Source organism: Nannobrachium achirus (assembly GCF_963921795.1).
Source record: "Nannobrachium achirus genome assembly, chromosome: 19".
NCBI lineage: Eukaryota > Metazoa > Chordata > Actinopteri > Myctophiformes > Myctophidae > Nannobrachium > Nannobrachium achirus.
Window position 1 is genome coordinate 25,068,253 of NC_137826.1, and position 13,375 is coordinate 25,081,627.

At 44.5% G+C, this 13,375-nt stretch overlaps 1 protein-coding gene across 1 annotated transcript; it reads right to left on the minus strand.

Moving 5' to 3' along the window:
* Positions 1–9,845: 9,845 nt before the first annotated feature.
* LOC308304720 (leukocyte elastase inhibitor-like) lies at positions 9,846–12,501 on the minus strand (the record flags this gene model as incomplete). The annotated part of the gene is made up of 2 exons (XM_080749350.1): positions 9,846–10,744; positions 11,340–12,501. The coding sequence occupies 2 exons, from the start codon at positions 12,499–12,501 to the stop codon at positions 9,846–9,848; spliced, it is 2,061 nt and encodes a 686-aa protein (XP_080605476.1).
* Between the last annotated feature and the right edge of the window lie 874 nt (positions 12,502–13,375).

A 13,375-nucleotide genomic window follows, 5' to 3' on the forward strand; every position in this document is an offset into this window, starting at 1 on the left:
TTGAATACAGCATTCCCTGGTGGAGAGTGCTGTCTAGCATCAGCATAACAGTAAATCTCCCAATGTTACAACTGGCTAAGTGTAACCTAAAGTACTCAGTACCCACATGTCTCAGGAAAAAGGGGATCACTCATTTTTGTATTGATTTGTAATGACCCTTGATCGAAGCTATGCCAGACCCCCCCCCCCCCCCTAACAACGGTAGAGGTCAAGCAATCAGGTGTGTGCATGTGTACACCACTGATGCACTTGTCTACCTGAGGAGAAGGATGACTCATCTGGCCAGATCACATTTTTCCACATCCGTGTAGCTGTAGCCCCCTATATCATCCCTCCATGTAGGCTACAAGTAGTAGTGGACAGACGGTTCTTACCAACAGTATATTGACATTCTTAGCCTCCTAAAGAAGGGATGCTATTCTGTTTTTCTTTACATATCGCATTAATGCATTAATTACAGTCACATACTGAGGAAGTGTCTGTTCAGCCTCTTCTTAAAGGCATGAATAGTGCTTGGTGTAATGTCTCCAACAACAGCAGGGGGCAGGCTTTTCCATGTTGTAATAGTGGAGAAAGCTCCTATCGAGGCATTTGGTGTTCAGTGACTGTTCAGTGGCCTGTTGGCCCTGTTCAGCATTTGTATACATGCCACATGCAGTGCATGATAGCTTAATAGCATCATGCAGCACACCTGTATGGAAGCAGATACAGGCCATGTTTCTCCACTGTTAGAATTCACGTTTTTCCTTTAGTTTGTCACCCGTCTAGTTCACATGAAATTGTCAAATAATATGTTGAGGATGCTATTTTATCATCTATTAGCCTCAGAAGGGGCTTCCCGTTTCCCGCAGAGCCTCTTGGGCACCAACTTGTCAACCATCCTGTATCAGCAGGACTCTCCCGAATTATGGGGGGGGGGGGGGGGGGGGGGTATTTGATTGTTCTTTTTGTTGAAAGGTGTGAGATCTAGCTCTCTCTAATCAAGGCGAAACACCTGGGGAAAAAAAACTCATGCAAATGAGGTCCAAGTCAGCCTAGAATCTCTCGATTACAGACAGATTGGCCTTCTAGAGGTCTGACTTGGACCTCATTTGCATGAGTTTTTTTTCCTCCGGGTGTTTCGCCTTGATGGGACTCACTTTTCTCCGGGTGTTTCGTCTTGATGGGACTCACCTTTTTCCAGGTGTTTTGCCTTGATTTTGGAGCTCACTTTTTGGGGGATTTTTTGGGATTTTGGGACTCACTTTTCTCCAGGTGTTTCGCCTTGATGGAACTCACTTTTCTCCGGGTGTTTCGCCTTGATGGGACTCCCTTTTTTCTAGGTGTTTCGCCTTGATGGGACTCACTTTTCTCCGGGTGTTTCGCCTTGATGGGACTGACTTCTTTCCCGGTGTTTCGCCTTGATTTTGGGACTCACTTTTTGGGGAATTTTGGGGGATTTTGGGACTCACTTTTCTCCGGGTGTTTCGCCTTTATGGGACTCACTTTTTCCAGGTGTTTCGCCTTGATTTTGGGACTCACTTTGGGGGATTTTGGGGTCACCTTTCTCCGAGTGTTTCGCCTTAATGGGACTCACTTTTTTTCCAGGTGTTTCACCAGGTTTCGCCTTGATGGGACTCACTTTTCTCCGGTGTTTCACCTTGATGGGACTCACTTTAGAGATGAAACCACAAGCCAGTAGGCTGCGTTTAAATATGTACTAGTTGTCCCGGACAACAGGCTAACTCTTAATGTTATGCCCTGACACCAATGATTTGCAACATCATGCAACCATTAAGGCAGTTGCAAAGAGTTGCTTTGGTGCGGTTGACCTTAGAACAGTGTTGTTGCAAGGAGTTCCATGTACAAATCTCAATCCTCCTACATTACTGTTTTACTTTGACATTTTCATGGGTAAAGTACAAAATAATTACTCAAAAGCACCTGATGTTTTTTAGGTTGGAGATGGTCCAGTAGTCTAACGATCAGACTGAGTACACCTGTGAGCAACTTGATCTGTGTTTGGAGAGCCTTCTGAAGCCAGGAAAATCAGTTTATTTTCGCCTAAAGACTTGATTTTTTTTCGAATAGCAGTTTGTTATCAGTGTTTCTTTAAATCCCCCAGCAGCTTGCTGTTTGGGGGATTTCTTCGTTGGGCCGTTTTGGTTCTTTTGAGGCAACAATGGAGGTCGGGCAGGGACAAGCACCAGAGGGACCGAATGAGAATGTGAAGGAAAGAAAAGGAGGATATGAAAAGGCTTTGACAATAGGAGTCGAGATACAAGGAAAGGATTCTGTTACGATGATGGAAATGTTGGCGGTGGTGAAGAAAGAATGTGGAATTGTTCTGGGGTGCAGGATTAAAGAGGGACGAAGATATGAGCTGACGATGAAGGACAACAAAGGCAAAGCAAGGCTGTTGGACGGATTGAAGGTAAAAAATAGTCGGATTATGGCAAAGGAACTATCAATGAATGAGTTGGTGGTGTCGTTTTTGAACCTGCCGACATACATTGAAGACAGTGCAATTTTAGAGAAGTTGGCCATATGGGGAGTGAGGCCTCTGTCCCCAATGAGAAGGAGGATGTGGCCTGGAACAAGTATTGCAGATGGCACGAGAATGCTCAAGGTACAGTTCACAGATAAAGTGAAATCATTGCCGTACTCTGCCCGATTCGAAACGCTGGAGGGGGTTGAACATTTCCGTGTCATCCATGACCGGCAGGTCAAAGTCTGTAGACTGTGCATCCAGCCTGGTCACATACTTAGGGACTGCCCAGACTTCAAATGCCATAACTGCGGGGGCCAGGGACACTACGCGAGAGAGTGTGGGCGCTGTGGAGGCTGCCGAGCATTGAAAGACAGCTGCAGCTGCTACGCTGAAGAGAAAGGGGCTTCTGAGGCTTCTTTTGGTGAGGACAGCAGCGAAGAGGATGAGAAGATCGACGATGTGGAGAACAACGGCAATGAGGAGGGAAACGGTGACGAGGAGGGAAACGGCGATGAGGAGGGAAACGGCGATGAGGAGGAAAACGGCGGCAAGGAGGAAGACGGCGATAAGGGGGAAAGCAGCGAAAGGGGGGCTCAGGTGGAGATGGAGATGCAGAGAGAGGACAAGGAACCGGAGCCTGGGGCACCAGCCCCAGAGAATGCTGTGGATGGAGATGGGCTTTCTAGTAGTGGAAGCCAGCTGCCCGCCGGGCAGGGCAGGGGCACTGCCAAGGATGGAGATGCTGCTGGAGTGGGAAAGGGCGATCCAAGCAGTAAGCCGGCGGGATACTGGTCGCAGTTCCTGCCGGATATTGGACATAAAGAAGTTGAAAGCGAGATGGCGTGGAGGTATGGAGAGAGTGATGGCAAGGGACAACAGGATTTGGGGGGGAAAGGGGAAAAGGGGGCTGGGGAGGAGGGGTTGGCTCAGAGGTTGCGTGCAAAGAGGAAGGCAGAAAAAGACAAGGCATGGGAGAGCAGGGTCAAAGGGCCGCGGAGCGGGATGTAAAATGTGTGCATAATGTCTGGCTTTAATTTCTTTTTTTTTGTTTGCTCTCATGGCCACTGTTACTTCTGTAAATGTAAACGAAATGTGGGAATTATAGACTTATTCAAGTCGTTAATGAGGAGAGATGTAGGGTTAATTTGCAAATATGGAGGGGAGGGAGTTAAACAGTTTTTTATGAGTGGGAACACATTTGTTGTTGAAGGAGAGGCAGGGGGCATTAAGTTTGACTGGTGAAGTGTTTGATTGCTGTTCAGAATTGTGTCCACTTGAGGGAGACACAGACCACGGGTTGATTTCAAGGGGTTTCTGGGTGTTTGGTTGCTGTAAGAATTATGTCCACTTGAGGGAGACAAATATCATGAGTGTTCTTTATTTTTTGTTTGTTCCCATGCTGCATAAATGTGATTGTGGACCTGTATATTGAAGATAAAAAAAAAGATAAAAAAAAAAAAAGATCAGACTTAAGGTGCATAGGTTCTGTGTTCAAAACCCAGTCACCCTACTAATTGCTGCACTATTACTTGGATCTTTTCAGGGTTAAAATTCAAGATAAGTACTCAAAAGCACCAAATCACAATTACGGCCAGAGATGGCCTAATGGTCTACTGCTCTGACTCTCAGTTGAGAGGTTGCATGTTCAAATCCCACTCAACCTACAGTCTATCTGTCAAGTACATTGACCACATTGACCCTTTTAAGGCTAAAATTGACTAAAGTTTCTCAAATTCCCCCAGTGCTCTCAAGGCATGTACATGAGATTTTCTTTCAGTAAAATATTTTTGTTCGACAGAGTTCTTTCAGATATAACCCCCCACCTTTAGCTCTCAGGAAACAGGGGGAGGGACACCCCTCCACGATGGTCCTCCGTGTACCTTGGGCATGGGACTTGAACCTGTCTGAAACCTGCCTGTAACAGGGACAACCGATCAAGCGACCATACCATTGAGCCAAGGCACCTTTGGGCACTCAACAGGTATCTCCTGGTGCTTTGGAGTTGTTCTCTTCTATTTTAGCCTTGAAAAGGTCAAAGCACTACAGCAATGGATTTGAACATGTGACCTCTGCATTCAGAGCCTGATGTTTAAACCACTACACCATCTCCCACAGCAGGCTTTCTCTGGTGCTTTGAATACTTCTTTTGTATTTTAACCTTGAAAAGCAACAACAATGATCTGTACGAGAACTCTGATTTTAGACCACTAGATGCATTTTCTAGTGCTTTTGACTAACACTTTTATATTTTAACCTTGAAAGAAATGTAAAAGTAAAACAGCAACATAGGAGGAGTGAGATTTGAACACAGAAGCTCTCCACCGAGAGTCAAATGTCTAGACCACTACACCATCTCTCAACATAGATGGCTCCTGCCGCTTTTGAGTAATTATATTGTATTTTAAGCTTTTCAAGGTTCCAATACAAAAGGATTACTCAAGAGCACTCAAAAGGTAGTGAGAGATGGAGTAGTGGTCTAAAGATCAGACTCTCATTGCTGATGTTCCATGTACAAATCTCAATCCTCCTACATTGCTGTTTTACTTTGACAATTTCATGGGGTAAAGTACGAAATAATTACTCAAAAGCACCCACCATTTTGTAGGTTGGAGATGGTGTAGTGGTCTAAAGATTAGACTTTAGATGCAGAGGTTCTCTGTTCAAAACCCAGTCACCCTACTAATTGCTGCTCTAACACTTGGATCTTTTCAAGGTTAAAATACAACATAACTGCTCAAAAGCACCAGAACACATTTACAATGAGAGGTGGCCTAATGGTGTAACGCTCAGACTCTCAGCTAAGAGGTTCCATGTTCAAATCCCACTCAACCTACTTTGACCCTTTTAAGGCTAAAATTGTCTCAATTTTCTCAAATTCTTCCAGTGCTCTCAAGGTATGTAGGTAAGATTTTTTTTCTGTAAAAGTTCTGTTGGACAGAGTTCTTTCAGATATAACCCCCCACCTTTAGCTCTCAGGAAACAGGGGGAGGGACACCCCTCCACGATGGTCCTCCGTGTACCTTGGGCATGGGACTTGAACCTGTCTGAAACCTGCCTGTTACAGGGACAACCGATCAAGCGACCATACCATTGAGCTAAGGCACCTTTAGGCCCTCAACAGGTATCTCCGGGTGCTTTTGAGTTGTTCTCTTCTAGTTTAGCCTTGAAAAGGTCAAAGCACTACAGGAGTGGATTTGAACATGTGACCTCTACCTTCGGTGTCTGATGTTTAAACCACTACACCATCTCCCACAGCAGACTTTATCTGGTGCTTTTGAATACTTCTTTTGTATTTTAACCTTGAAAAGTAACAATGATCTGTAAGAGAACTCGGATTTGAAAATGAGACCTCTGAACTGAGGGTCTGATCTTTAGACCACTAGATTCATTTTCCAGTGCTTTTGACTTACTCTTTTATATTTTAACCTTGAAAGAAATGTTAAAATAAAAGAGCAACATAGGAGGAGTGAGATGTGAACGCACACACGCACGCACGCACGCACGCACGCACGCACACACACACACACACACACACACACACACACACACACACACACACACACACACACACACACACACACACACACACACACACACACACACACACACACACACACTCACACACACACACACACACACACTCACACACACACACACGTACACTCACAGACATTTTAATTCTTGAATCCAGAAATTACAATGAATGTACAGGGATGCTAATGTAACAGGGTTGATGTAACAGGGTTGATGTAACAGGGTTGACTCTAATGTAACAGGGTTGACTCTAATGTAACAGGGTTGATCTAACAGGGTTGAAACTAATGTAACAGGATTGACTCTAATGTAACAGGGTTGACACTAATGTAACAGGGTTGACTGACTCTAATGTAACAGGGTTGACTCTAATGTAACAGGGTTGATCTAACAGGGTTGACACTAACGTAACAGGGTTGACACCAATGTAACAGGGTTGACTCTAATGTAACAGGGTTGACACTAATTTTGGGGGTTTTGAAGACAATCTGAAAAAAATGAATTAATTTCATATCCACGCGTTCGTCTCGAAGAGCTATACAACATACTAAGAGACAGGCGCTTAAAACCTATTGGTTTCCGAGTTATCGCACTTTGAAAAATCTAGGATTGCATTTGTCGACAAAAAGTAGGGTTCCATGGGTCGCACAGCAATGTGTCACACATCCACACGTCCGTCTCGACGAGCTATACAACATACCAAAAGATAGGCACTATCGAAAATTTAAGACTTAAAATCTATGTTTTGACGCCTTACTATAGTCTTATGTAATTTTGGGGGTTTTGAAGACAATCTGAAATAAGTTAATTCATTTCATATCTACGCACTCGTCTCAAAGAGCTATACAACATACTAAGAGACAGGCGCTTAAAACCTATTGGTTTCCGAGTTATCGCACTTTGAAAAATCTAGGATTGCATTTGTCGACAAAAAGTAGGGTTCCAGGGGTCGCACAGCAATGTGTCACACATCACACGTCCGTCTCGACGAGCTATACAACATACCAAAAGATAGGCACTATCGAAAATGTAAGACTTAAAATCTATGTTTTGACGCCTTACTATAGCCTTATGTAATTTTGGGGGTTTTGAAGACAATCTGAAAAAAAATGAATTAATTTCATATCCACGCGTTCGTCTCGAAGAGCTATACAACATACTAAGAGACAGGCGCTTAAAACCCATTGGTTTCCAAGTTATCGCACTATGAAAAATCTAGGATTGCATTTGTCGACAAAAAGTAGGGTTCCAGGGGTCGCACAGCAATGTGTCACACATCACACGTCCGTCTCGACGAGCTATACAACATACCAAAAGATAGGCACTATCGAAAATGTAAGACTTAAAATCTATGTTTTGACGCCTTACTATATAGCCTTATGTAATTTTGGGGGTTTTGAAGACAATCTGAAACAAATGAATTAATTTCATATCCACGTGTACGTCTCAAAGAGCTATACAACATACTAAGAGACAGGCGCTTAAAACCTATTGGTTTTCGAGTTATCGCACTTTGAAAAATCTAGGATTGCATTTGTCGACAAAAAGTAGGGTTCCAGGGGTCGCACAGCAATGTGTCACACATCCACACGTTTGTCTCGACGAGCTATACAACATACCACCAGTAAGACTCCCTAATCGGGAGATAAGCGACCGTCAGGTCACAGCGTGATTTTAGGGCAAAATGTGTAGGAGCAGTGTCCAAAAATGTGTTTTAAAAAATCAGCCTGAAGGTGGCGCTAAATGGGAGAGATCCATGTTGATGACATGAGTGTAGACATACTGTGTAGTGATTTGTGTGAATTTAGGGCAAAATGTGTAGGAGTAGTGTCCAAAAATGTGTTTGAAAAAATCGGCCTGAAGGTGGCGCTAAATGGGAGAGATCCATGTTGATGACATGAGTGTAGACATACTGTGTAGCTATTTGCGTGATTTTAGGCCAAAATCTGTAGGAGCAGTGTCCAAAAATGTGTTTTAAAAAATCAGCCTGAAGATGGCGCTAAATGGGAGAGATACATGTTGATGACATGAGTGTAGACATACTGTGTAGCGATTTGTGTGAATTTAGGGCAAAATGTGTAGGAGTAGTGTCCAAAAATGTGTTTGAAAAAATCGGCCTGAAGGTGGCGCTAAATGGGAGAGATTCATGTTGATGACATGAGTGTAGACATACTGTGTAGCGATTTGCGTGATTTTAGGGCAAAATCTGTAGGAGTAGTGTCCAAAAATGTGTTTCGCAAGAATCGGCCTCACGGTGGCGCTAGATGAGGGCCATGTGAGAAATGATGGGTGGAGGTTGTGGTTTGGCAGGCAAGGAGTGTGTGTGCAAAATGTGGCATGGATCGGGGAAACGGTTGCGGAGATATGAGCAGGACAAAAGTGTGACGTGTGACGTGTAACAGACAGACTGACTGACGGACGGACTCACAGCTGGTCGAGGTTTTGACAGTAACTGCGACCTGACGGTCGCAAAAAGATCGGCACTATCGAAAATGTAAGACTTAAAATCTATGTTTTGACGCCTTACTATAGCCTTATGTAATTTTGGGGGTTTTGAAGACAATCTTAAAAAAATGAATTAATTTCATATCCACGCGTTCGTCTCGAAGAGCTATACAACATACTAAGAAACAGGCGCTTAAAACCTATTGGTTTCCGAGCTATCGCACTTTGAAAAATCTAGGATTGCATTTGTCGACAAAAAGTAGGGTTCCAGGGGTCGCACAGCAATGTGTCACACATCCACACGTCCGTCTCGACGAACTATACAACATACCAAAAGATAGGCACTATGGAAAATTTAAGACTTAAAATCTATGTTTTGACGCTTTACTATAGCCTTATGTAATTTTGGGGGTTTTGAAGACAATCTAAAAAAAATTAATTAATTTCATATCCACGCGTTCGTCTCGAAGAGCTATACAACATACTAAGAGACAGGCGCTTAAAACCTATTGGTTTCCGAGCTATCGCACTTTGAAAAATCTAGGATTGCATTTGTCGACAAAAAGTAGGGTTCCAGGGGTCGCACAGCAATGTGTCACACATCCACACGTCCGTCTTGACGAGCTATACAACATACCAAAAGATAGGCACTATCGAAAAGTTAAGACTTAAAATCTATATTTTGACGCCTTACTATATAGCCTTATGTAATTTTGGGGGTTTTGAAGACAATCTGAAAAAAAAAAAAAGAATTAATTTCATATCCACGCGTTCGTCTCGAAGAGCTATACAACATACTAAGAGACAGGCGCTTAAAACCTATTGGTTTCCGAGCTATCGCACTTTGAAAAATCTAGGATTGCATTTGTCGACAAAAAGTAGGGTTCCAGGGGTCGCACAGCAATGTGTCACACATCCACACGTCCGTCTCGACGAGCTATACAACATACCAAAAGATAGGCACTATCGAAAATGTAAGACTTAAAATCTATGTTTTGACGCTTTACTATAGCCTTATGTAATTTTGGGGGTTTTGAAGACAATCTGAAAGAAATGAATTAATTTCATATTCATATGCTTGAAATGGATTCAGAAACAAAACAACCCGTAGTTTGACCCCTCACATGCTATTTGATTTTTTGGGGGGTATTTTTTCCTTTATAGTATAGTGTATAGTAAGTGATGGGCCCAAACTTCTACCCCCTATAAAATAAATTGCTCAATGCTGACAGGCGGTCAGCAGGTGGATTCATGACTGTATATAGACAACATTTTAGGCCAATAAAAAAAAACGATATACCAAATATCATACCTACCATAACAAGTTGGCAGCCGGACTATCTGGTGAGTTAACCCAACGACTGGGTCGCAACAAACCTGAGGGTGGGGTAGGGGATTAGCATCGGCCCGCATAGAGGATGCTCATGGTGGGGTTGTGTCGGATGAAGAGGAGGAAGGGATGGTCAGCTAAGAAGGGGGTAGTGGGAGGGGGGGAGGGGGGGGAACCCCAATACCCACCTGTAAGTTCTGTGGCGGCAGCTGCCTCAGTGCCCTCCTCGTTCACTTCCACAACGGCCTTGTGCACCATCTTGGAAAGAAACAGGCCGTTGGCTGGAGAAATGCCGGAGAAGTCACTGTGTTCTTCATCAAAGACATCCTCCATGCCCATCTTGATCAAGATGTCTGTCATGTCATATGTCTCCTCCATCTTTAAACAAGGAAGGCCCAGGGAAACCATCTTCCAATCCATCATGCCTGGATTGGTCCAGTCAACAAACTTTCCATAGGTTAGCTTCTTTTCTAGCTTCTCCAGGCCGGTCGTATTGTCCTTTATTTCAACGGGCAGAAAGATGAGCATGCTGAGGTCTTTCCCCATGTAGGGAAGCTCCAGGATCTGACAGCTGACTTCAGGAATGAAGGCAAGGGGGAACTTGTTTGTTTGGTACATCATATTCACCGGCTTGCTTTCAGTTTTGCTGAGTCTGAAGGGTACAATGTCGGTGTAGAATTCATTAAACGACTCGTCCCACTTGGCTTTGAAGTTTATGGCATTGACCAACACCAGTCTGGAATGACTGTCCACAGCACCTGGTGCAAGCAAGTCCTTGATTTTACCTTGTGTCTGTTTTTCCACCCAGCTGTTCATGTTCAACCTGGCTTCTTCTGCGTTGCCAATGAAGTCCACAGGCTCAAGCTGTGCATCATAGTGTTTTCTGGTGGCACTTAAGAACTCCTCAACAAACTGGTAGGACTGCTCTCCATACAGGCGGTTGGCCATGCTGAGGGTGTAGGACCCTGACTTTGGGGTATTTTGAGGTATTTCTTTCCCTTATAGTATAATGTATGGTAAGTGTATGGGCCAAACACTTTTACCCCCATAAAATAAATTGCTCAATGCTGACAGGCGGTCAGCAGGTGGATTCATGACTGTATGTATATAGACAATATTTTAGACCAATAAAAAAAAACGTCATACCCCACCTCAGCCCCCACACAACTGTGAGAAGTGATGACTCATCACTAAACCATAGTTTTAGACTTTTAGTGTGGCTGTTTGTAGGCCAAGGAATGTTTTTCATGCTAAACAAATGCTTGCAATGGATTCAGAAACAAAACAACCCCTAGTTTGACCCCTCACATGCTATTTGATTTTTTGGGGGGTATTTTTTCCTTTATAGTATAGTGTATAGTAAGTGATGGGCCCAAACTTCTACCCCCTATAAAATAAATTGCTCAATGCTGACAGGCGGTCAGCAGGTGGATTCATGACTGTATATAGACAACATTTTAGGCCAATAAAAAAAACGATATACCAAATATCATACCTACCATAACAAGTTGGCAGCCGGACTATCTGGTGAGTGAACCCAACGACTGGGTCGCAACCCACCTGAGGGTGGGGTAGGGGAGCAGCATCGGCCCGCAAAGAGGATGCTCATGGTGGGGTTGTGTCGGATGAAGAGGAGGAAGGGATGGTCAGCTAAGAAGGGGGTAGTGGGAGGGGGGGAGGGGGGGGAACCCCAATACCCACCTGTAAGTTCTGTGGCGGCAGCTGCCTCAGTGCCCTCCTCGTTCACTTCCACAACGGCCTTGTGCACCATCTTGGAAAGAAACAGGCCGTTGGCTGGAGAAATGCCGGAGAAGTCACTGTGTTCTTCATCAAAGGCGTCCTCCATGCCCATCTTGATCAAGATGTCTGTCATGTCATATGTCTCCTCCATCTTTAAACAAGGAAGGCCCAGGGAAACCATCTTCCAATCCATCATGCCTGGATTGGTCCAGTCAACAAACTTTCCATAGGTTAGCTTCTTTTCTAGCTTCTCCAGGCCGGTCGTATTGTCCTTTATTTCAACGGGCAGAAAGATGAGCATGCTGAGGTCTTTCCCCATGTAGGGAAGCTCCAGGATCTGACAGCTGACTTCAGGAATGAAGGCAAGGGGGAACTTGTTTGTTTGGTACATCATATTCACCGGCTTGCTTTCAGTTTTGCTGAGTCTGAAGGGTACAATGTCGGTGTAGAATTCATTAAACGACTCGTCCCACTTGGCTTTGAAGTTTATGGCATTGACCAACACCAGTCTGGAATGACTGTCCACAGCACCTGGTGCAAGCAAGTCCTTGATTTTACCTTGTGTCTGTTTTTCCACCCAGCTGTTCATGTTCAACCTGGCTTCTTCTGCGTTGCCAATGAAGTCCACAGGCTCAAGCTGTGCATCATAGTGTTTTCTGGTGGCACTTAAGAACTCCTCAACAAACTGGTAGGACTGCTCTCCATACAGGCGGTTGGCCATGCTGAGGGTGTAGGACCCTGACTTGTTCAGGTCACTCATAAGATTTGAAAACTCCATGTGGATGTCATCCTTAAAGTGCAAGACCTGTGACATCTGTGTGGCTGTGTTGCCGCGGGCCCCCAGCAGCACCATGGCCAAAGCAGAGGATATGCTGATAGGAGAGTAGAAAACATTGGTGGCAATGTTATTTTCTGACAGCTTTTTAAACAGAGACAGGGAAAATGTGTTGCATGCTGCTGACAGGGGTGTTGGTGGTGGCATTGTGATCAATGTTCTGTCCAATGTCCTAATGTAAATGTCTGAGGACTAATATCCAAATATTACAATTCGTAAAGGCCAAAGCAGAAGAGAGATTTTATGTTGGTGATAGACACTTTATTTTTTGCATCTGAACTGAAGGGATAACAGCCACCCTTTATATAGTGCTTTGGGGGGTGCTAGTGACGTCTCACTAATGCCATGATGAGTATCCATATATGGAGTTCTATATCAGGGTGAAGAAAGAAAATAGGCCTATTCAGGCCGTGTATAGATATTCAGGCCTACTGGGACTTGGAGTATGTGTGCAATTCATGCCAATCAGTCCAATGGTGCCAGACAATAGCTGTTCAGACACACACACATGGACAGGCGGGTGTTGTCGAGTTGCAGCATTGAACGCTACATTGGTGTCAGAAGTAGGCCCTATAGGAGCACGTTCTCCTATAATGGAAGAGGGCAGTAGTGACCCTGTGAAACACCCTCCACCAGTTGAACTCAGCTCTGACACAGCGCGGGTTGTCAAGTTGGAGATCGTGAGGGATTTGAACCAAATGGCCCAGACTGAACGCGAAGAAGAGGACTATGGATACTGTCTTAACGTGTGCCCAGTGCACACAATGCCATTGTTAGGCTACTGTCGGCGCTGCGCCCCATGCGCTGCTTTAGCCTACAAACCCTAACCACGCTGATGCCGGTTCGGTTAGCGTAGATTTCCTCCGTTCGATGTGCGGTCCGGTCCAACACCGATCTCCGCTAGCTCTGGCTGGCTGCTGCTGAAGTATCCTGTATCCTCCAGGGAATAGTGTGGTACGATGTGTACTTCCGTAGGATTTTTGTGCTAAAATTGTTTTTTTTTGCAGATCCTGGTGCTATA